Source organism: Glycine max, chromosome 7 (assembly GCF_000004515.6).
Source record: "Glycine max cultivar Williams 82 chromosome 7, Glycine_max_v4.0, whole genome shotgun sequence".
Lineage (NCBI taxonomy): Eukaryota > Viridiplantae > Streptophyta > Magnoliopsida > Fabales > Fabaceae > Glycine > Glycine max.
This window is the reverse complement of record NC_038243.2, coordinates 2,053,258-2,074,412: the sequence shown is the minus strand read 5'-3', so window position 1 is coordinate 2,074,412 and position 21,155 is coordinate 2,053,258. Positions and strand designations below refer to the sequence as shown.

General features: G+C 31.6%; 3 protein-coding genes across 3 annotated transcripts; 2 read left to right on the top strand and 1 right to left on the bottom strand.

Moving 5' to 3' along the window:
- Positions 1-8,803: 8,803 nt before the first annotated feature.
- LOC100820600 (uncharacterized) lies at positions 8,804-11,543 on the top strand. Its single transcript, XM_003529738.5, has 4 exons — positions 8,804-9,752; positions 9,835-9,946; positions 10,199-10,251; positions 10,990-11,543. The coding sequence occupies exons 1-4, from the start codon at positions 8,910-8,912 to the stop codon at positions 11,155-11,157; spliced, it is 1,176 nt and encodes a 391-aa protein (XP_003529786.1). The 5' UTR covers positions 8,804-8,909; the 3' UTR covers positions 11,158-11,543.
- Positions 11,544-13,447: 1,904 nt separating this feature from the next.
- LOC100784817 (cinnamoyl-CoA reductase 1) lies at positions 13,448-16,402 on the top strand. Its single transcript, XM_003530281.5, has 5 exons — positions 13,448-13,887; positions 13,964-14,149; positions 14,459-14,624; positions 15,000-15,186; positions 16,006-16,402. The coding sequence occupies exons 1-5, from the start codon at positions 13,600-13,602 to the stop codon at positions 16,142-16,144; spliced, it is 966 nt and encodes a 321-aa protein (XP_003530329.1). The 5' UTR covers positions 13,448-13,599; the 3' UTR covers positions 16,145-16,402.
- A 1,197-nt stretch (positions 16,403-17,599) lies between these two features.
- Positions 17,600-19,729, bottom strand: LOC100820070 (F-box/LRR-repeat protein 2). Its single transcript, XM_014777670.3, has one exon. The coding sequence runs from the start codon at positions 19,543-19,545 to the stop codon at positions 18,043-18,045; it is 1,503 nt and encodes a 500-aa protein (XP_014633156.3). The 5' UTR covers positions 19,546-19,729; the 3' UTR covers positions 17,600-18,042.
- Positions 19,730-21,155: the final 1,426 nt, after the last annotated feature.

Here is a 21,155-nt window from a genome sequence, read left to right as displayed (position 1 = left end):
TAAAGGATTTATATGTCTAATAGATATTTTTTTTAGCAAATCAGATATTTGAATTTTTAATTACATGTTTGAGAAGAAAGTTATTTATTAATCATGTTACACAATAAACAAATCATATTTGTATATCATGTTTAGTTTAATTTAAATTTAAAATATTTATTATTACTATTATTATTATTATTATTATTATTATTATTATTATTTGTTTTAGAAAATTTCTTAAAAATTTAAAAATAAATATTTAATTTTAAAATGAAAAAGAAAACACGCATTTGATATCTTATTCTTTTCTGCACATTTCAATGGTAATTTCCAAGATCGAAAGAATTACAGAAATAACTTCTGTTACCATGAGAGAGAACAAATACTGATTAATTATGTAATAAAGACTTCCTATAATAATTTGTTTTTCAAATATTGTCAATCTCATCTTTATGAACTTTACTAAACTATGTGTTGGGTTTGTATGAATAAAGAGTGATACATTGTAGATTTAGATTTGTAGTAGGTACATGTGATGATATATCTTATTATTTAAAATTACAAGAACAAATTAGAATTATGGAATAAGGTCTGAGTTTAGATCCAATCTAACAATACTATTTTGGGTATAAACGTTTTAAGTTGCAAATGCACTTGAACAATCTTTACGAAACATGGATATCCATGTTATCCGATCCGGTTTGTCTTACAAGATATTGGCAACTTAATAAGTGGTAGGGATCATTTTTTTTATTTTTTATATCGGCAGGGATTATAATTGGTATAGTTTGAATATGATACTATATATGATAGTTGTCTTTAGATTTGTATTTTATAAGAGAAATATTTAAATATAGATTAAAAGTAATTTTAATATTTGAACTCTTGTCTACTACATACCTATGTATCCATATTTATATTTTTTTTTCCGTATTTTAATTAATTATAAAAAGAGAAATGTTAGGATTATATTCTTTAGCATATTTTTTAAACACATTTTTTATTGATTAAAATTAATTAAAAATCATAAAATTAAGTAGGTCTCACAACTTATTTAATAATCTTTCTTCTGATTTTCTAGTTTTTAATATATTTTAACTAATAAGAGAGAGTATGTTAAAGAATATGTTGTTAGTACTCCTCTTATAAAAAAAAACATTATTTCAAATACATTTATTCACTACATTTAATTATCATTTATTAAATATTATAAAAAAAACATATATATAATACATCACAATAATTTTTCTCAATAATAAAATTCTAAACTTCTAAATCTAATATACCATACAAGAATGAAAGTCTATCTATGTTAGTCTACTTAAAAATATATTTTATATTAAAAAAATTATATAACTCTATTTTTTTTTCTTTCTATATGAACTAACAGACTAATAGGTTAACGATACAAAATTTTATGTAAAACAAACTATAATTATAAAAATTAAAATAATTATTACTCAAAGTATGAGATAAAAGTCAAAATAGACAAACTAATTTTATAAGAATAAGTCTAAATATTGTATTGTAGTGTAGGATGGGATGCATTGAAAAGCATGGAATGAGGGAGTTTATAGGGACCTGACTTCTCTGTTGTCCCTTTCCCAGTTGTCCCTGTGTTGTCTCTTGAAAATCACACAAAACTAAAATTGAATCACAAAATTAAATATTAACACAACTATGTGGACAACACATGAAAAGCTGGAAAAATGACAGCAGAGAAGCCAATTTCGGGTTTACAATGTCTTTGTTATTGACATGCCTAGGTTTGCGCCGCACTGCCTCATGCTGCCTTGTCTTATGTGGTGTTTCTTAGGGTGTTGCTAGGTGCACCAGCAACATTGTTGGTGCACCCAATAAATTTTTAATATTCTCATTTTGCCCCTATGGTTATTTTCTTTAAAAGGAAAGCTATGGTCCCTCCTCGCTTACGTTTTCCGCTTTGTTTTTTTGCGTTTTTTTCCTGTGGTCCCTACTAGCTTATCGTTTAAGTGTTGTTTTTTCGGTGTGGTCTCGTTGCTATGTTAAAGTGTGGTTTTTTGAAGCTGTTGGAGGGTTAGTGTTGCTGTGTACTTGGAACGTGTTGTTTTCAATTCGACTCGACCGAGGTATGGGGTGTTTCGTATATTTTTTTGTGATCGATGAAGTGTTCTTCCTTTAGCTTGTTATGGAAGAAGATTTTTGTGAGAATTTTGAACATACGGAAGAAGTAGGATTCATATGGAAGAACTTCTTCCATAATGCAAAATGTATACTTACGGAAGAACTTATTCCGTATGTATAATTTTGTCATTATGGAAGAAGTTCTTCTGTAGGAATCCTATGGAGGAACTTCTTCCGTGGAGCCCATACGGAAGAAGTTCTTATGTATTAGGTGATGAACAACTATGGAAGAAGTTCTTTCGTAGCTGTTCATCAACAACTACGGAAGAAGTTCCTTCGTGGATCCTATACGGAAGAATCAACAACTACGGAAGAACTTCTTCCGTAAGGAAACCACAGAAGAAGTTCCTCCGTAGGATTCCTCCGGAAGAAGTTCTTCCGTAAGAAATCCTAAGAAATCCACGGAGGAACTTCTTCCGTATGAAGTATTTTTTTTGTTTTTTTTTAAGATTAAATGTTAATATTTTAAATTGGGATAGATTTATAAAGTATGTAGAATATATATTAAATTAGTTGGTAGGTTTTATTTAGGTAGTTATGATGTTCAAATTAGGTAGTTAAATGTTGAATTAGTCGAGAAAATTAGGTAGTAAAATGAATTATTTGATTTTTGTGAGTTTATTTGTGTAGTAATAATTATGAAAATAGGTAACAAAATATTTAATTAGTTGATATTTTTTTTGTATCATGTATATATTTGACAATTTATTTAGGTAGGTAGTTACGATGTCGAAATTTGGTAGTAAAATGTTGAATTAATTGATAAAAATTAGGTCGTAAAATGTTTAATCAATGGATTGTTAAAATGTTGAATGAGTGGATAGTTATAGTTTGGATGAAGTTGTGGATGATGCACAACTTTTTTTTGAGTTTTCGTTAAGATGGACGAAGATCAATAAACGTATGATAGTATGATGTACGGAGAATTAGATATGGATTTTGATGATGAACAACAATGTGGCGTGAATGAAGGCCATGTTGATTGTTCAGATCAATAGACGTATGATAGTTCGATGTACAGAGAATTTTGATATGGATGATTCTGTTTCATGTTTTGTCTACCAGTTAATGAATATAATATAAAATATTTTAAATAAGGACAGAAGATACCCTTGGATGATTTCATTATTGTAATCTGCATAGTTTATGTAAATTGTGTTTTTTGGTATAATCATGACTATCAGTATGTTGTGCATCTTGTAAAAACATTTATAAATATTTTATATATATATATAATATGTATTTTGTGCTACTGTTAAATTTTGTTCCAATCATGCTTTTCACGGTGTTTGCGAGGTTTAATGGGAAGATTGTTGTGAACAATTAAAGAGTGGATATGATTGTTAATGGAAGAAGGATTCTTGGGTGCCAGCTTATTATGCTTTGGCTGTTCTCACCATGTTTATATAGCATCACACAAGAACTAAAAGCTCTCAATTTGGTTAAAAATTATAGACATGTCAGATCCATATATTTTGATGAGGTTCAAAAGCCATAGACAACATTTCATAAATCATGAGCACCTACAAAAGGTTAAGAGGCTAATTAACGGCAATTACCATGAAGGAATTAAAGTTGAATTTTGATTTTTTCATACTTCTACTATTTCTTTAAAGCATTTTAAAGAAGTAACTAGCCATATGTCAGATAAGACATAACGAAGCTGTCTCATTTTAAAGAAGTAACTAGCCATATGATTTGCTTCTATTTGCTGAGGCAAGCCTTGATCGAGTTCAGGTTATTAATCACATTGTTTACTTGTTTTGTTGCAGTTCAGGTGAACAGATTAATAGACATATACTCAAGTTTTTTTTCTATGAATGTGACCAGACAAAATAGGAGCATCTTAAGTAATAAGTTTGGCTTTCATTGCAACAACGACATACTAATATATCTTTGGTGAAAGCTGTGTTACGGAAGAAGGTTCTTCCGTATCTTCTCACGAAAGAAGTTCTTCTATATGAACAATTTTCACACTCAAAGGTGTACGGAAGAACGTTCTTTCGTGTTCCAAAAAACTCTTTGTCTCCTACCTCTCTCTCCAATGGATTCTCAGACCAAAAAGCTCTTCGTCTCCTACCCTAAAACCACCTTAAACTACATTATACTAGCAGATAAAAAGGGAGGGGAGATACAAAATACTAACCTCGACGACAGACGCAGCAAACACACCAAAAAACTTGAGCAACGAGCGACAATGACGGAAGGCGGAAGAAGAAAAACATTAAGCTTTTTAAAAATATTTTATTTTAAGGGCAATATGACCCATTCATATAATTGTTGGGTGCACCTAGCAACACCCCGTTTCTTATTTATGTATTCCATTTTCATTTTAAAAAAATATTATTAATAAATTAAAATTTAGTTTAATACATATGTACTAAATCATAATATATTGATTATTTTACAAGTTTTTTAATTACAAATTATGTTTAAATTAAAATAGGTAATTTATTATTTACAATACACGGATTATTTTAACTTAAACTAAAGACATTAATGTTATTATTATGATTTGTTTGTTTTAGAAAAACTCTTAAAAAGTTAAAAAAAATAGTTGATTTTAAAGTGAAAAAAAAATTAAACACGCTTTTAATATTCTATATGATTAGTTTTATTCTTTTATCCACATATTTCAACTGTAATATTCAAGACGAGAAGAAGTAAAGAAATAACTTTTTCTGCCATGAAAAAAATTTCTGATTAATTATGTAATAAACTTCCTATAATGATCTAAATTTCAAATATTGTCTATTTCAATTTTTTGAACTTTACCAATTAAATTTGGTGATGGGTACTTGGGTTAGTTTGAATGAAAGAGGAATGATAATTTAGATATAGATTTGCAATACTTTATACATGTGCTGAAATTTTTTTAGATAATAAAATACAAAAAATACATCATATTTATGAAATTTAATGATAGATACGATCGGAGTTTAGGGAGTTAATATACCTTCTTTCAAATATATTTTTCATACATTTAAACTTGAAGATAAAACTCTTAATCATATATATATTTAAGAGGTAAAAATATTTATCTTTAGAAAAATTCTTAAAAGGTTAAAAATAAATATTTATTTTAAAAATGAAAAAAATATGCATTTGATATTCTATATAATTAGTTTTGTTCTTTTGTGCACATATTTCAACGGTAATTTTCAAGATCGACAGAATTAAAGAAGTAACTTATATTACCATTAAAAAATATATTTCTGATTAATTATGAAATAATTAAACTTCTAATAATAATTTAATTTTCAAAGTTTGTCAATTTCATCTTAATGAACTTTACTGAGAATTACGTGTTGGGTTGGTTAAATTGAATTGGTATATGATAATATAGATTTAGATTTGCAGTACTTTATACTTGTAATGATGATAATGAAGATTTGTAATTTAATGAAGGTATAAAATTATTTTATATTTTTAGTAAATAATTATTAAAATTTATTTTATGAGAAAATAAATAATATTAGTCAGTAAATAATATTATATTATATTTATAATTTATTATGCATGTGTACATAATATTAATAATTGATACTATTATATTACTTTACATTTTGTAGTGATTTGTTCAATCTTGTGTCTGAAATCTTATCAGTCACATAATAGGAAAAACATCACTTGAGACATATATTAGAAAGAAAGAAAATCCCTTTCGAACGTACCACTAACCGTCTGCAAGCAAATCAACATTCATATCCACCTTAATTTGGAATAGAAACAACGTTAGTTAGATTATTCATAAACCAAAGCTACAACATTCAGAGCAATAATACACTGATTATAGATAAATGTAATAATTCATTAGGAACATTAATGCATATATAAACTGTCTTAATCATGATCCAATGTCGCGATCCTCTAGCCTTCTGTCGAATGACATGTACATCAAACTTTCTTAAGTTATTAGGCCTCTACTACAAAATTCGCATCCATGATAAGCAATAGTTGTATGAGCAAAGTCGAATCTAGTTAGAGTTTGTAGTATTATTTAAGAGTATCAAAATCTTATTATAAATTCACAACTCACCATTAATAGGTGTCACGTACTACTGTTCTCTACTTGACAACATCAGTAGTTTTGCATCTTTGAATGAATCCAATTTTAATCTAAAGTTCCTACTATTATATATGCATGTGACAAACTCAATTAGAAACATTCACAACTCAAGCGGTCAATAATCATACACCCGATCAATTCCAGAAAGTTTTAAAGAGTCAATCCATAATAAATCAAGTACGCAAACAATTTATTAATTTCATAGAGTATACTTATGCCTAGTGAGACTGAGTTAGTTTTACATAGTTTAAGAATTAAGATAAATAATTTACCTGATCATACACCACACAAGGGCTTTAAGTTGCCTCCAGCATTCAAAATTATGTAAATCTTGTGTATCTTACTTTCAAGCAAAATTGTCTTCCTACCATTAGATTTTTTTTTTTAATGTATGACAGGAAGTTGTGACTATCCTTTTTATCATTAAATGTTAATTTATTAATTTTATTAAAAATATTAGTTAGAAAAATTTAAACTCATAATCTTTCTTCTGTTTTTCTTAATCATGAACTTTATATCTTTAAAGTTGTGATTATTGATCCGCTTTAAATTTCATTCATGACAATGTCTACCAAGTTTTTGTTTTTATTACCCTGTGTTTGTTAGAACCGAAATAGCCCAGAGGGAGAAAGAAAGGTGAAGAAGTGTCTGGAATATGCTGTTTTTCTGTTGTGGTTTGGCAAGGTGAAATAGCCTCAAAATATTTAAAGTACCAATGGGTCCCATGCTTTCATCTCTAGAATGCGAAGAAATGCTAAAAAAAAAAGTATTGTGCTTGCAATATTATCAAAATATTATTATTTTTTTCACTAAATCACTTTAATTCAAATATTTTTCTGTTACTTTTTTTCTTTCTTATTAGTCAAACAACTTTTATTTCTCACTTATGTCTCTTTTCTTTTTTTCTTACTTACCTTCATCCTCTTCCTCTATTTCTTCTCTTCCTACCCAACACACCCTTAAGAATGGGAGTGATTCCACCCATCGCATGACTTAAAAATAAAATTTCTTTCCACAGTAATTCACTAATTTGACTCTATTAATCGAGCTTCAGTTAAACCTAAATAACTATATTTTATCCCCCCTAAATTTACCTTAAGTTGGTTAACTCAATTAAGTAAGTTTTAGATAAATTGGTTTATCTACGACCATACGCTCAATCTAATTTGTCCAAATTCACTAATTTATTGTTTTTTTTTATATAAAAATTTGCTTTTATTAACTAAGTGCTATTCACACTCTCCTATTCCAATTTAATCATATATAAATTTATCTTTTAATACTTTAGATATTTCTTCTATATAATCAGTGCTGTCAAAAAATAGAATAAAAAATAACCGTCCGCATATGCACATTTGCTCATTTATTGGAGATTGTTTCCAGTTTCCTTTAGGCTTTTTATTGTGTGTTACAACCTTGGGCATTGTTACGTGCACCGTTGATACATAGAGTAATTTTATGATTTTCCTATCTTATCCTTTGGTAAAAGGATGACGAAATAGTTAATCCGTAAGTCTAGTACGGATTAATTAATCTGTATGAGTCTAATCAGTAAGTCGTACGATTCATAAGGATTATGTGATTTATAAGTATTTTTTTAATTTAATAAATTAATTTTTTTAATAGTAAATATTTTTTTATTTATAAAAAAATTAATTATCATAAAATATATTATTTAAATTTACATACATATTAAATATACATTAGAAATTTTTAATATTATATATAACAATATTATTTATTTTATAACATAATTAAGCTATTAGCTCGATTGATTAAGGGCATCCTACTAATAAATTGAAAACCACAAATTTAACTCTGCTTAGACCATTACTTATTTTTGAAATTTTATTTTAAAAAAATACTTACAGATCAACTAACTTTTACGGAAAGTTAAAATGGGGAAATCGTGAAATTGCTGGTACACGTGAAATTGCCAGCAATTTCTTTTAACATACTTTTTTTCATATATAGAACAATGAAACGAACATACAACTACATGCTTAAAGGATAAATAACCATACCACATTATGTTATTTTGTTGTTACAAGTCTATACACCTAAGAAACACAAGGAAGAAATCTCATTGCAAATTAATAACTACTTTTTTTTACTGCAAATTAATAACTACTTATTTTATCTCTTTAAAAAACCACATTTTATATTTATTGCAACAATAAATTTGGTTATTATTAAGTGGATTTTCAGCTAAAGTATAATAGTTCTAAATTAACGTAAGAAAATTAAACCCCAGTATTACATGTACAAGCACAATACACAAATCTCTTTCTTATTTTTTTTTTAAAGTACCGTATGCACATAAATTTTGTAATTTCAATCCGTATAATATGTTAGATAGTATTTTTTTACTATTTAAAACATTAGGTAAAGTATTTTAAAAATGAAAAATAAAATAAATATAATTTACAAAAGATTAAAAATAAAAAATAATTTTATAAGAAAAAACAAAAAAATAAATTTAATTACATTAAAAAGTATTTAAGTATGAATTTGTTAAAAATTTACACGAGTTTAACATTATTAGTTTATCACCCAATTACCCTAGCAAAAAAAAAAAAAAAACATTGCACGAGCGAGTATGAAGTTCCCGACTCAGTAGCCCAGTCACACCTAAACAAAACCCTAACGAAACCCTGCGGAGGAAAACGTCGTCGCAGCAACCTTCACATTAGCGATGGCCATTGTTCTCCGTCTTGGAAGCAGAAGCAGAAGCAAAGGGAACCACCCTTCTTCTCATATCGTGTTCTTCTCCACCTCCAATTCCAATTCCAACTCCAACTCCAACTCCAATTCTCCTTTCTCTGACCTCTTCAGTGAAATCAAAAACAATTTCAAAGAATCCTCTCCCTCTCCTTCAAACACCCCGCGCTCCTCGAATTTCCGCGACGAGATCAACAAAAACCTCCATGAATTCCGCGCCCGGACCACCGCGCCTCCGCCGCAGCAGCAGCAAATCTCGTTCCAGAAAATCTACCAGGAAAACATGAACCGGAACCCGCCCAACTCCTCTTCCTTCAACTTCAATTCCATTCGCGACAGCCTAAAAAACATCAAGCCCGCCGCCCAGACCACCCAAACCTGGTCGCGCCCAATGCCTTCCACCACCAGCGGCTCCTTTTTGGGGAAGGAAGTGAGCAGCGACGGCTCTCCAGCGTCGTCGTCGTCGTCGTTGTCGTTCTTGAGGACTTACAGCGTGGATGATTTGGGGGAGAAATTGAGGATGTTGAGGCCGGAGGGAATGAGAAATGATTGGTTTTCTGTGAGGGAGTTGAGTGAGAGGCTTAGAAGGTTGAGGAAGATGGAGGAGGAGGAGGTGGAGAAGCAAGCCCATTCCAATACCCAATACGGTTTCAATAAAGCTGTGCTAGATCATGTCAGAGGATCCCTCGCTCAGTTGGATCAAAATCAAACTGAGGCCGCTAAGAAAGCTTCACGCCAGGGACTTAGTATATTGAGCCACTTGAATGGGACTCCAACCTTCTCCCTCGACCCTCCCAAACCCCACCTTGTTGAAAAGGCAATCATTATATCTTCGTTTCATTCATTGTCTCGTGTGTTTATTAGTTTGATGTCCTAATGTTCTTGTCTTTATCTTCCAGTACTTTCATCCGGATAATATGTCCTCCTCCGAGAAGTTGAAAATCGAGCTTGCCAAGGTTAGAGATGAGTTTAAAATGTCCGACTCCGATTGCGGTTCTGCGCGTGTTCAAAGTAAGGGGATTTCTTCATTAACTGATTTGTGCACTGTTTCATAAGTAGGATTTGGAAGGAGGGGGATATGTATGTTTGTTTTGCTTATCTATCTGGCTTCCAACCCGTGTGTTTGTTTCTTATTGGTGTGGAGTATAGATCTTGGTGGAAGTTGAGGTCATCATTTCTAATTTATCTTGTTTGTTGATGCTTATGACAATGTTAGTTAGTTAGGGAATTAATACTATCCCGTTGATGTTATGTGTTATGCAGTTGCACAACTCACAACAAAGATTAAGCATCTATCAGCAGTTCTACACAAGAAGGTGAGTTGCCCCTTTGTATGCCATTGTTCTTAAATACGTTATTATTGTGTTTGTGATCCACGACTGTACAATGAGGCATAGCCATATGATTACAAAAGAAAACACACCAATTATGCATGACCTTTGTTGGATGTTCTGTTATTTAGGTTAGAACTTTGACTTGCATTTAAATTTTTTTTCTAACAATTGATTTAACTTGATTTCGTCTGGCTTCAAGCTTTATTTGGTATTGGTATTATATGTTCTGTCATAACTAAAAGCATATGATTTGAGATTTTTGAGATTAGCTTGCTTCCATGCCATTTGTATTCAGAAGTTGTTAAAAGTTGTAGTTTCCTATATTATCTGAGTGTTTCACTTGTTTTACATGGAGAATGGTTTGATTTTTAGCTTCATTTGATTCCTAGAGCAGAGAAAATATATTAAATGCTGTTATGGCTTCTGTTAAAATCTTGAATGTGTTCACAGATGGAAGTTTGAATTGGTGACTGCATATTCTCCTCATTCACTTATCGTGTTCTTTGTTTTATCTTGCTGTTGTTTGTCATTTTACCAGCCTATCCTATACTATGGCTGACCAGTCCGAATTTACTCTGAACATAACTGATCAGATTTGTTCTATGCAGTGTGACCCTGTCTTTTTTTTGTAGGGTCCACTTGATCCAAATTAAAGGTAGACTAGGTATATAGTCTATACAATACTTTATCCCTGATTCTATTCACTCTATTGTGCTTTAGGATGTTCATTCTCGTAAAGGTTTGCTAGCAATGGTTCAGAGGAGAAAAAGATTACTGAAATACCTCAGAAGAACTGATTGGGATTCCTATTGTTTTGTTATCTCCAAGCTGGGTCTACGTGATAATCCCGATCATATTTATAGAGCTCGATCTGGTACGGCGACATAGGATCACATATCTGGTGGTCAGATGAAAGAAAACTCAAAATAAGCAAAATGGAAAAAGAAAATCAGCTGGTTGATGGAAAGCTGGCTGGGTTGTGGAGGTTTCGTTCAGGTCAGTCAGGGTGTAAACCAAACTGGTCAAGTGCTGAATCACCGGTTTTTCAGGTCTGGTTTTTACAACTATGATCCGCATATCAGTTACTGATGTATTCCATTTTTCTTTCTGTACGAGGAGGGGATTGATACGATGGTCAGCCCATTTAATTATTTTTTACCAGCCTTGGGTTGAATTTATGACAAATGTTTTCATTTCCCTTGCGTTGTTTGTTTTGCATGTTTTTGGCTGTCGTTCCCATTTGAATAATATATCATGAATCGTATTTAGAAAAATCTGACCCTGAAGCAGAACTATGACGAGCATTTTGAGAATGAATTCTTATTGAATCAGAAAAACAACTTGACTCATAGATAGCCATTACAAGCAGTAAATTAAACTGCTGCCCACCCACCTTGTACCAATCCTAATAACATGTAGTAGATATATTAAGAAAATACAGAAAAACTGCTCCTGACAAATAAGAATTATTGACACAGCATGATAGTGAATTGAGTAGAGATGAAACAGCAGTAGCCACGAGTGGGCCTGTGAATGAACATTGGGTCAAATGATCAGCAGCTGCAAGAGAGGCCCAAGCGTAATCGTAACAGGCATGCAACTTGGAATGATTTTGTACACTGATGCATAATACTTAGATTTTAGAATGGCTTATGTTTGTTTTTAATACTGATTTTATAGTTTCTGTTTTCGTCTTTTTATAATATAATTGGTATTTTCGTTAGATGGAGAGACACGTTGTAAGTTGGGAGGTTTTGACAATGTGTGCAGTTATATAGATGTATAAAGACAATATGGAATGAAATAGAAAAGGGAGGATAGTTGGACAGTTTCTCATCTGATTTTTCTTCTCTCCCTGGCAGTGGCAGTTTCTACACTTGAAACTGATTCGCTTTTTTCTGCATCGTAACGCAGCAAGACCCAACAGCTTCAACTTAAATAATTTCCAACTTAGAACTCCACTTACTCAACATAATGGGAAACAAATAATTTGGTTGTGAAAGCAATTTTGTTTTCGTTCACTAGCCATCATCACAACCTATTATTTACAACGCAACTTCAATTTAATTTCAAGTTAGCAGCATAGTATTTTTAAGTGGAATATTCTCCTTTCATAACTCAACAGTTGATATATTGGTTTTATATTTTGTTCTATTTTTGGTAATTGGAGTTTTTATATTTTAAAAAATTCTACAGTTGATTTATTTGGTTTTATCTACGTACATGTGGGCACATTTTCATTTCAAAATGAAAGAAAACGGGAAAGTTTTATGTCGAATCACATTAAAATATCAAATAATGTAATTTGAGGTAACTTTATGGTTTTTGCATTAGAAAAAAAAATTATATTAAATTTTATTTTTAACTTATTTTTACAATAGAAACATGTAAAAATAATTAAACCACGACACTTTAAAATTAATTTTAACAAAAATAATTAGAAAATATAACATGTTTTTATATAAGCTTGTGATAATTTTGCATTCCAAAATTATACGTTTAACATTGACGTAAACGTGTAATCAACCAATATATTGTAGTTTGTTAAAGCATCTCTAAAATCCTTCTTGGTTGTCAAATGCATTGCGTCTCCCAAATGTCCAGGTTTTTCCATGAAAGGACACGCTTGGGTAGGTAAGATTAAAATGAATTATATTACATCATTAAATCTTTTACTTGTCATATTACGGAGTTACTTTAGATGACTAAGTAGTAAGTAACAAGTTTGTTTTAACCTTCCAAGTATTCGAAGGGACGTTCAAACAAAAGCTATAAGACCCTCACAAATAGGAGTTGCTATTGACAAAATCTCATTTTCCAATAAAATACACAATTATTTATCAATATACCGTATAATAAAAGAATAAAGATTGATTGACCATTTGATATAGACTATAGAGAAGAAAGAAAAAATACATATGACAAATGTATGACATCATAAGAAGGTGTTTAGACTTTTCTTTTTTCTTGAACAAGGTGGTTAGACTTCTTGTTAATTATATAAGATTGAAAGTGAACTTTGATTATTTTATAAAATCCAATCTCTTATTATTAACTTTGATTATTTTAATAATTATCATGGTTTTGAAAAAAATAAAAATTTAAAAGATATTATTATTAATCAAAGTAACTAGTATGAAATGGATAATTAGACAGGATCAGAGGATTAAAGAGATTTATTATAAATTTTATGATATTATTTTTTATTCTTAAAGATTTAATAATAAAAAAAAAGGACCGGGGGAGTATATGGATAACTACAAACAAGTTATTGATTACTAGAGAGAGAAAAATATAAGCGGATGTGTGAGTTTGCATGGTTGGATAGCAATGGCAGCAAAGAAGGTGTGTGTAACAGGTGCTGGAGGATTCGTAGCGTCTTGGCTTGTTAAGCTTCTTCTTTCCAAAGGCTACATTGTCCATGGAACTGTGAGAGACCCTGAACCTGCTACTCAGAAATATGAACACTTGCTCAAACTCCACGGAGCTTCTGAAAACCTCACTCTCTTCAAGGCAGATCTCTTGAACTACGAATCTCTTCGCTCAGCAATTTCTGGATGCACTGCAGTTTTCCATCTTGCTTGCCCTGTACCCTCAATCAGTGTTCCCAACCCTCAGGCAATTCTTTCTTTTGGGCTTTCATTGCTTACAAAAACAATAAAAAAGGTATGTCATTTAATCAATTCTTCTGCAGGTTGAAATGATTGAGCCTGCTGTGAAAGGAACAACTAATGTACTTGAAGCTAGCCTTGAAGCTAAAGTGCAACGACTTGTCTTTGTATCATCTTTAGCTGCTATTTCCAATAGCCCCAATTTGCCTAAAGATAAAGTGATTGATGAGTCCTATTGGTCTGATAAAGATTACTGCAAAACAACTCAGGTCTCTAAATTTATTACATATGTGCTTATTATGATGTGTATTTGTCGTTAGTCTTTTTTTATGGGCAAATGTTAGTTTTGTTGGGGATTCAAACGCGTGACCTCTCCCCCCCCCTTCACCCTTTCCGAACCACTGGGGCCAATCTTATATCTCCTACTTGTCGTTAGTCTTATTTCTATGATGCTAGTAGCATTGTCTTTGGTTGGGGTATACTATTTTATTTCAGATCGTTCGGTTGCAAAATATGCCAAGTTTCAATCATTAAGAATGTTTGTGTTAATGTAACTAAATATCTCACCTATGATCCAGAACTGGTACTGTTTTTCCAAGACAGAGGCGGAGGAGCAGGCCTTGGACTTTGCCAAAAGAACTGGCCTTGATGTGGTAAGCATTTGCCCTTCCCTTGTTCTCGGGCCAATTTTACAGTCAACCACTGTTAATGCAAGTAGCCTGGCTCTCCTCAAACTTTTAAAAGGTGCCTACCATTATTGCCTTATCAGATTATTCTTATTACTTTACATTAATTTCCTTACTGTGCAATGGTAGTTCAAATGCCTTGTTGCTTTACATGGTAATCACATGTCTTCCATAACATTTTTGGTCATGTGAAAGTGGTGTGCAGAATTAATTCTGAGTTTGGCCTTGTCAATTTGGTTGACACAGGTGTCATGTCTAGTCAACATGATTGTGCCCTTCTTGGGGATTTTGCACTGTGTCACTAGCTTTCATGCCACTACACTTAAAGTGACGCCATATATTAATTTGATTTATACTTTAGAATAGCATAGTTATCATATAATAAAAAAGTCATAGTATTGGGCTTGTTTTTTTGGTTTGTCTGAAATTGAAGGTGTCAACTCAATGGAGAATAAGATCCGTTGGATAGTCGATGTACGAGATGTAGCTGATGCAATACTTTTGGCTTATGAGAAGCTTGAGGCAGAAGGGAGATACATATGCCATTCACATACCATCAAGACACGGGATATGCTGGAGAAACTAAAGAGTATATATCCCAACTACAAATACCCTGCGAAGTAAGATTCTCAGTTTCACTTGATTTATAATACAAAGGAAAGTTGTAGTAATAAGCCAAGTATCAACCTAAATGTGTCTTGACCCTTATTTTGGATTTGATGCACCTGCATAGAAATCTTATTTATGACCCCAAGCTCCAGCTTGTTGTGTTTGGTCTGAATTCTTGATTTAACTGCTGTTATTGATAATTTCTTATTTTATATGTACATACAAATTTTGTAATTATTATTAGAATATGTATGATATATGAATGTTAGTTACACACTCTAACTATTGGTTGAAATTTACGTGGAATCCACTAAATGATGTGTGCCCTACTCCCTCTTTGCTAGCTCTACATGAATTTCACCTAATAAGTGTGTTGCAAGCACTTTTCAAACTGAAAAAATGAGTGCATATGAAGTGGGTTACTTGTTAAGTCAGTTGTTGCGAGCTTAAATACTCGTATCATCAAATCGATTGAGCCATGAGAAAGAGAGAGAAAATTATGTTAGTAATGTTGCAACCGTGAAGTGTTTGCAACTTTATACACAGAAGTTTGAACGGTTTGCAATTTTGTTGTAAAAAATTGCGTTGATAGTAGGAGAAGGTTTGCAGCAGCAGCTTTTTCCTCCAGAAGCTGTATTGTAATGTTGTATTTTAATGTTTGCAAATCCTTGATTCTTATCCCTGGATGTAGCCATGTTAGGTCGAATTACATTAAATTTGTATGATTTTATATAATGCAAATTCACATAGAAGGGGATGAGTTATTACAACTGCTAATATATACTATTTTGTAGTTACATGCTTAACAATAAGTTTCACTTATGTGGCAGGTATACTGAGGTGGATGATTACATAAGTTTCAGCTCAGAGAAACTGCAAAGGTTGGGTTGGAAATACAGGTCACTGGAGGAAACACTCGTTGATTCTGTTGAGAGCTATCGGGAAGCTGGCCATCTGCAATCAGAATAAATGTGACTTAGTAGAATAGAATAAAACTAAGTGCTATATGATAGTAGATACTTCAGTTTTTTAAAATCTTTATTAGGATTCGATTCGATTCTAGTGTGAGTATGAAAAAGACTATATAATGAGGGATGTTGTAGGTAGTTTGGTAATCTCGGGTTAGTCTCCAGCGTCCGGAGGAATATTCTAGTGTAAACCAAGAAAAAGTACATTTTCATACTACTCTTCTAAAACTTTTTATAAGAATACAATTGACATCGTCAATGTCTAATGGTCTATCACCGAATAGAATGGCAGAATGAACATAAAATTTACTTAAAGTAAGATAGTAGGTATTTCACTTAAATTTAAATGTGGATACCAGCTTGACCTGGATTTGATTTGTATGGGGTTCTCGTAAATTATGACCACAACTATATCTTTAAAATAAGTTCATTTCAGACGATCGCTGATGAACATCTCAGTGTTTTCTTTGATGGAGTTTGGGTTTAGTGATTTTTGGACATGTAAAAACCGGATTGGGAATATACGCCCCCTCCCAATCCATACATATAAATAACTTTATCATTTTTTATAATTGTAAAATATAAATTAATTATTTTAATATTTAAATAATGTAAATATAATATTAATTAATAATAAAAATATAAAGTAATTAAAAATACAATTTAATTCTTAATTTTATATTTGAAAGATGTTTCTTATTTATTAAATTTTATATATTGCTTGAATAAAAATATAATTAGTAATTTAATACATAATTTATCTAAAAATATGAGTAAATTAATCATTTTAACATAATATGAGGCAAGTATCTCTTGAGTTTGATAAAACCCGATTGAAAAGAACTGAAGTTAAAAAAATTTATCCTCATCTCTCCTAAACTCTCTCTTTTGTGGAGACAAGAGTGGAGAACTAAATTAACTCTCATGTCTAATTTACATGTTTCTTACATCATATAAATCTCATGGTATACAACTTTAGAGTAATTGTTTAGTTTCTCAAAGATATTTGCTATTTTTCTATTTTCACTTTCAATTATGAAAAAGTCAGTTTATTTTCATTATTTCTTTATAAACATATAAAAATAATGTGTTATTTTTGTAATAAATAATTAAAATAAAAAATGTTTTCTTAAAGTAAAGGTGCATTTAGCCTCCATTTATATGGCAACAGAAACGCTGTTTGATTTGATTATTGCTAAAACTCATTGGCTCCTTTGAATCTAGTTCAGGAAATTGTCCAGCAAATAATATTCTCAGTTAGATTTGTCTTGAATGGCGACGAGACACTGGAAATCAACTTTAATAAAAATTATACTCTTTGCCTTTTAGTAAGTGTGTTACACTCATGGAGATTATTTGTAGAGTTTAATTTATTCAAAATAAATAAATTTGTAGAGTTACATGCCTCAGCTTTTTCCCAACATTAATGTTACATGCCTCAATTTTTTCCTCAATCACAAAAAAAACAACAATAACTAAAAAAATCACACACAGCTTGCAACTTATCATAAGAATGCTATTAACAGTGCAACGCTATTTTAACAATACATTCTTGTAATACACTTTTTTTCTTATTTCTTTCCATCATATCATCCATCTTCTTTTTGTTCCTTTCTTTGTGAGAATGTGTCGTTAAAATAGCTCTACTCTTAACGCACATGATCCTTAACACTGGCAGGTACAGCACTACCAAACAATTGAGTTTTCTTCCTCAGCTAATTGATATCAGCAATAAGCACCAACACAGAAGGTGTCGTTATTGTTTTCAATGATAGATAGTCTTGAAAACTCCACCCAAGCAATAAAATCATCACCCACCAACCTTCAATTCTTTAGAATCAACCCTTTCAATGTCCTGCATTTTTCAACAACTTCACCTACACCCTTTGGTGTAACATGTCAGCAACTCTGGATGTCCAGAAGTAGTAGTCCACTACACCTCTTCGAGATTATTGAGAGTGCTTCATCCTCAATTCTTGACCCTGACAACTTCAACACCTCAAGTTGAGAAACTTCAAAGTCCATCATCTCAAACACTTTCATTCCTGTATAGGCCAGGTTCAAATGCCTTATCTCACAGCATCTCTTTAAAACCTCAACAATACCTTCACCAGAAACACCCTCGCAGCCGTTTAAGTCAAGAAGCTGCAAACTGGGGCAAACGGAAGCAAATTTTATCAAACTTGCATCACTCAGCAAAACATTATCACCCAAATAAACTTTTTTCACTTCAAGGTTGACAAAAGAATCTTGTATTGAATCTTCTTCCCCTTCCACCCCAAGATATGTTCTCTCCATTTTGATCTCACTGAGCAAAGGACAGTTCCTTGTGAGTATGAAAAATGTTGAATTGGTAAGCTGGCAACAACCACTAAGGTTTATAGAAGTTACGTTAAGAAGAAATATAGATAACTTGCTGATACATTGATCGGTTAAAAAATCAGCTTTCCGAAGATCCAATCGTTGAACAGATTGGCATTTGGATAGCACATAAGAGATTCCTGAAAATGTGCAATTGCAACAGTCTTGGAGGATAAGCTTCTTTAGCAGAAGACCACCACCTTCTGCAACCGCAAAGAGAAACTCATCCGAGATAACAGAATTTGACAAATCAATAGCAGTTAAACTTTTCAAACTCCTGAATGAATCAATCAAATCCAAGTCAATGGGGGTGAGTGTTAAACCAGGTCCATGTATTCTTTTCTTTTCAATGTTAAAGGAAATGGAATTCAAACCGGGTCTGAGGCGAATCGCAGAGGCAATGCCTAATTGAGTGATCTTATAACAGGTGAAGAATGAAATCTCTTCCAATGACAAACAGTTTTGGCATAGAGAGAACAATGATTTATCAGTGATCAAGTAATTACCAGAAATATTAATCTTGCGAAGATTCTCAAGCATGGAAGACAGCCTTAGCACCCCAAAATCAGATGCTTGAGAATCCAATGGGAAGCTTATGTCAAGCTCTTCAAGAAATGGGAAACAATAAGCTATGACTACCAGATGGCTATCGCGAAGAGAGCCAATGTTAGAGCAGATCAGCACCCTCAAATTTTTCATGTTTGAGCCAAGTTCTCGCAAGCCATCAACAGAAAGTGTTTTCTGGTTGGATAGATTAAGCAAATCAAGGTCCAACCTGGATTGTGAAATTTGATGAAGCAAGGCTTCATGGTGGCCATTCAAGTGACTGAAGTCTAAGATTCTGAGCCTTGGAAACCTCAGGAGTAACCGAGGAAGGAGTGGAATGGTTGGATCATATATTGTGAGAGAAAATTGAAGCCGGTTTGTGATGGAAAGGAACTGCTTGCAAACCAAAGATAGAGACTCCAAATGACGGCCATGGCCAATGAATCTGAAGACCAATTCCCAGCATTCTTCAGGAAGATCTTTCACTGACATCATGGCAATGTTCTATCTATCAAGCACTATAACAAGTTTAAGAGGGAGGGCTAGTACAAGTGATCATCAAGTCACGATATGATTAGTGTGGCTCAATGATTTAACAACAAACCATCCCAATGGGGTGGATATTTATTCAACAAGTTTCAGGATTTGGTGATCAAGACGTCGAAATGAAGCTTTTTATTCTTGAAGAAGCCTCTTTTTTTTTATATTTGACTAGTGCTGGTCCAAATCATGAAGCTCTAGAAAGTCTTTCGCTTGTTAAGTTGGCATATGTTATGGTGATATGTAATTATCACTTTTAAGGCTTTTACTTTTCATTCAACAAACAAATACTCTTCAGCCCTCATATTTCTCATTCGACATTCACTACACACAAATAAAATTACCACTCATAAGACATTTCCTTGTATACATAACATCTATCCTGATTGCATTACTCTCTTATTTGCTTTCTTTGTACTAAGTTACTGTCTTATGGACATTAACTATGACCAATCGACCTAGCCATGAAATTTGTATAAAAATGCAGCGCACGATTTCCTTGAATTCAACACACATACATGGTCAGTGACCATGACGACTTCCTAAAAGGTTCATGCACACATGAAGTAATTTTAAATAAAAAAATTGCCATTGGGGTAAAGTAATTGGAAATGAAACAGATAAACGCTGCCGATGGCATTTTTATACATTTTGATGCCATTTAATAATATTGGTCATAAGATATGATCTTCATTTGAATAATTGTCTCGAAAAAGATAATAATTATGTAACTATTTATGAGTTGTGAGGTGTGGAGTGCAAGCACACCAGCAACACGTACAGAAGGATAGTGAGGACTTTCTTCTTTCTTGACACAAGTGGCAAAAAGTATGACAACATATTTTTTAACTGAATTCACAGTATCTCTGAATTGGAAATGAAGTATTAATCTCTCAAAACACTCATATTTAATTAAGGGGTTGACTTTTCTAATAAATGCTTTTTTTATTTCCATAAGTAAAAATATACTTGAATACTCTACATAGTATTCAAATATTGATATAAAAGGTGATATAATATGATAATAAGAGAGATAAAGAAAAATAAAAAATATCATTTGTTCAAACTAAAAGAACGTTGAAATATCATTACTCTTTTCATAATATAAACCTAAAAATTAAATCTCTTGACAGAGATAAGGTTATATATAAAATTTGGCAATTTGACAAGAGATTCAGAAAAGAGTAATGACCCAGAAAAAATATTAATTTGTTAGATGAATACGATCAATCTGACTGCTTAACTACAGTCATGAAAATGCCTAATTATCCTGATTTCTGAATCATTACAATGCATTTGGAATTCTGTATTTTTCTGCACATTTACACTAATTTACAGCAAATCTCGTTCTTTAATGGGAGAAGATAGGTATCAACATAATTGATTTTTTCTTAAAATGTTTTTATTATTAGGTCAATTTAGGCGAGTCTCATTAAATAACCAAGTTTACTTTTTTCAGTAAAAAAAAACTAAGTTTACTTTTTATTAATTATTTACATTTTAAAATATTTTTATGTATTAAGGCTATTTAATTGATAATTAGAATTTAAAGTTGTAGAGAATTA

Coding starts and splice junctions, on each gene's coding strand:
- LOC100820070 (XM_014777670.3), bottom strand. CDS start 19,545: ATGATGTCAGTGAAAGATCTTCCTGAAGAATGCTGGGAATTGGTCTTC.
- LOC100820600 (XM_003529738.5), top strand. CDS start 8,910: ATGGCCATTGTTCTCCGTCTTGGAAGCAGAAGCAGAAGCAAAGGGAAC. Junction 9,753..9,834: donor AACCCCACCTTGTTGAAAAG/GCAATCATTATA, acceptor TTTATCTTCCAG/TACTTTCATCCGGATAATAT. Junction 10,252..10,989: donor CAGCAGTTCTACACAAGAAG/GTGAGTTGCCCC, acceptor ATTGTGCTTTAG/GATGTTCATTCTCGTAAAGG.
- LOC100784817 (XM_003530281.5), top strand. CDS start 13,600: ATGGCAGCAAAGAAGGTGTGTGTAACAGGTGCTGGAGGATTCGTAGCG. Junction 13,888..13,963: donor TCAGTGTTCCCAACCCTCAG/GCAATTCTTTCT, acceptor ATTCTTCTGCAG/GTTGAAATGATTGAGCCTGC. Junction 14,625..14,999: donor TCTCCTCAAACTTTTAAAAG/GTGCCTACCATT, acceptor CTGAAATTGAAG/GTGTCAACTCAATGGAGAAT.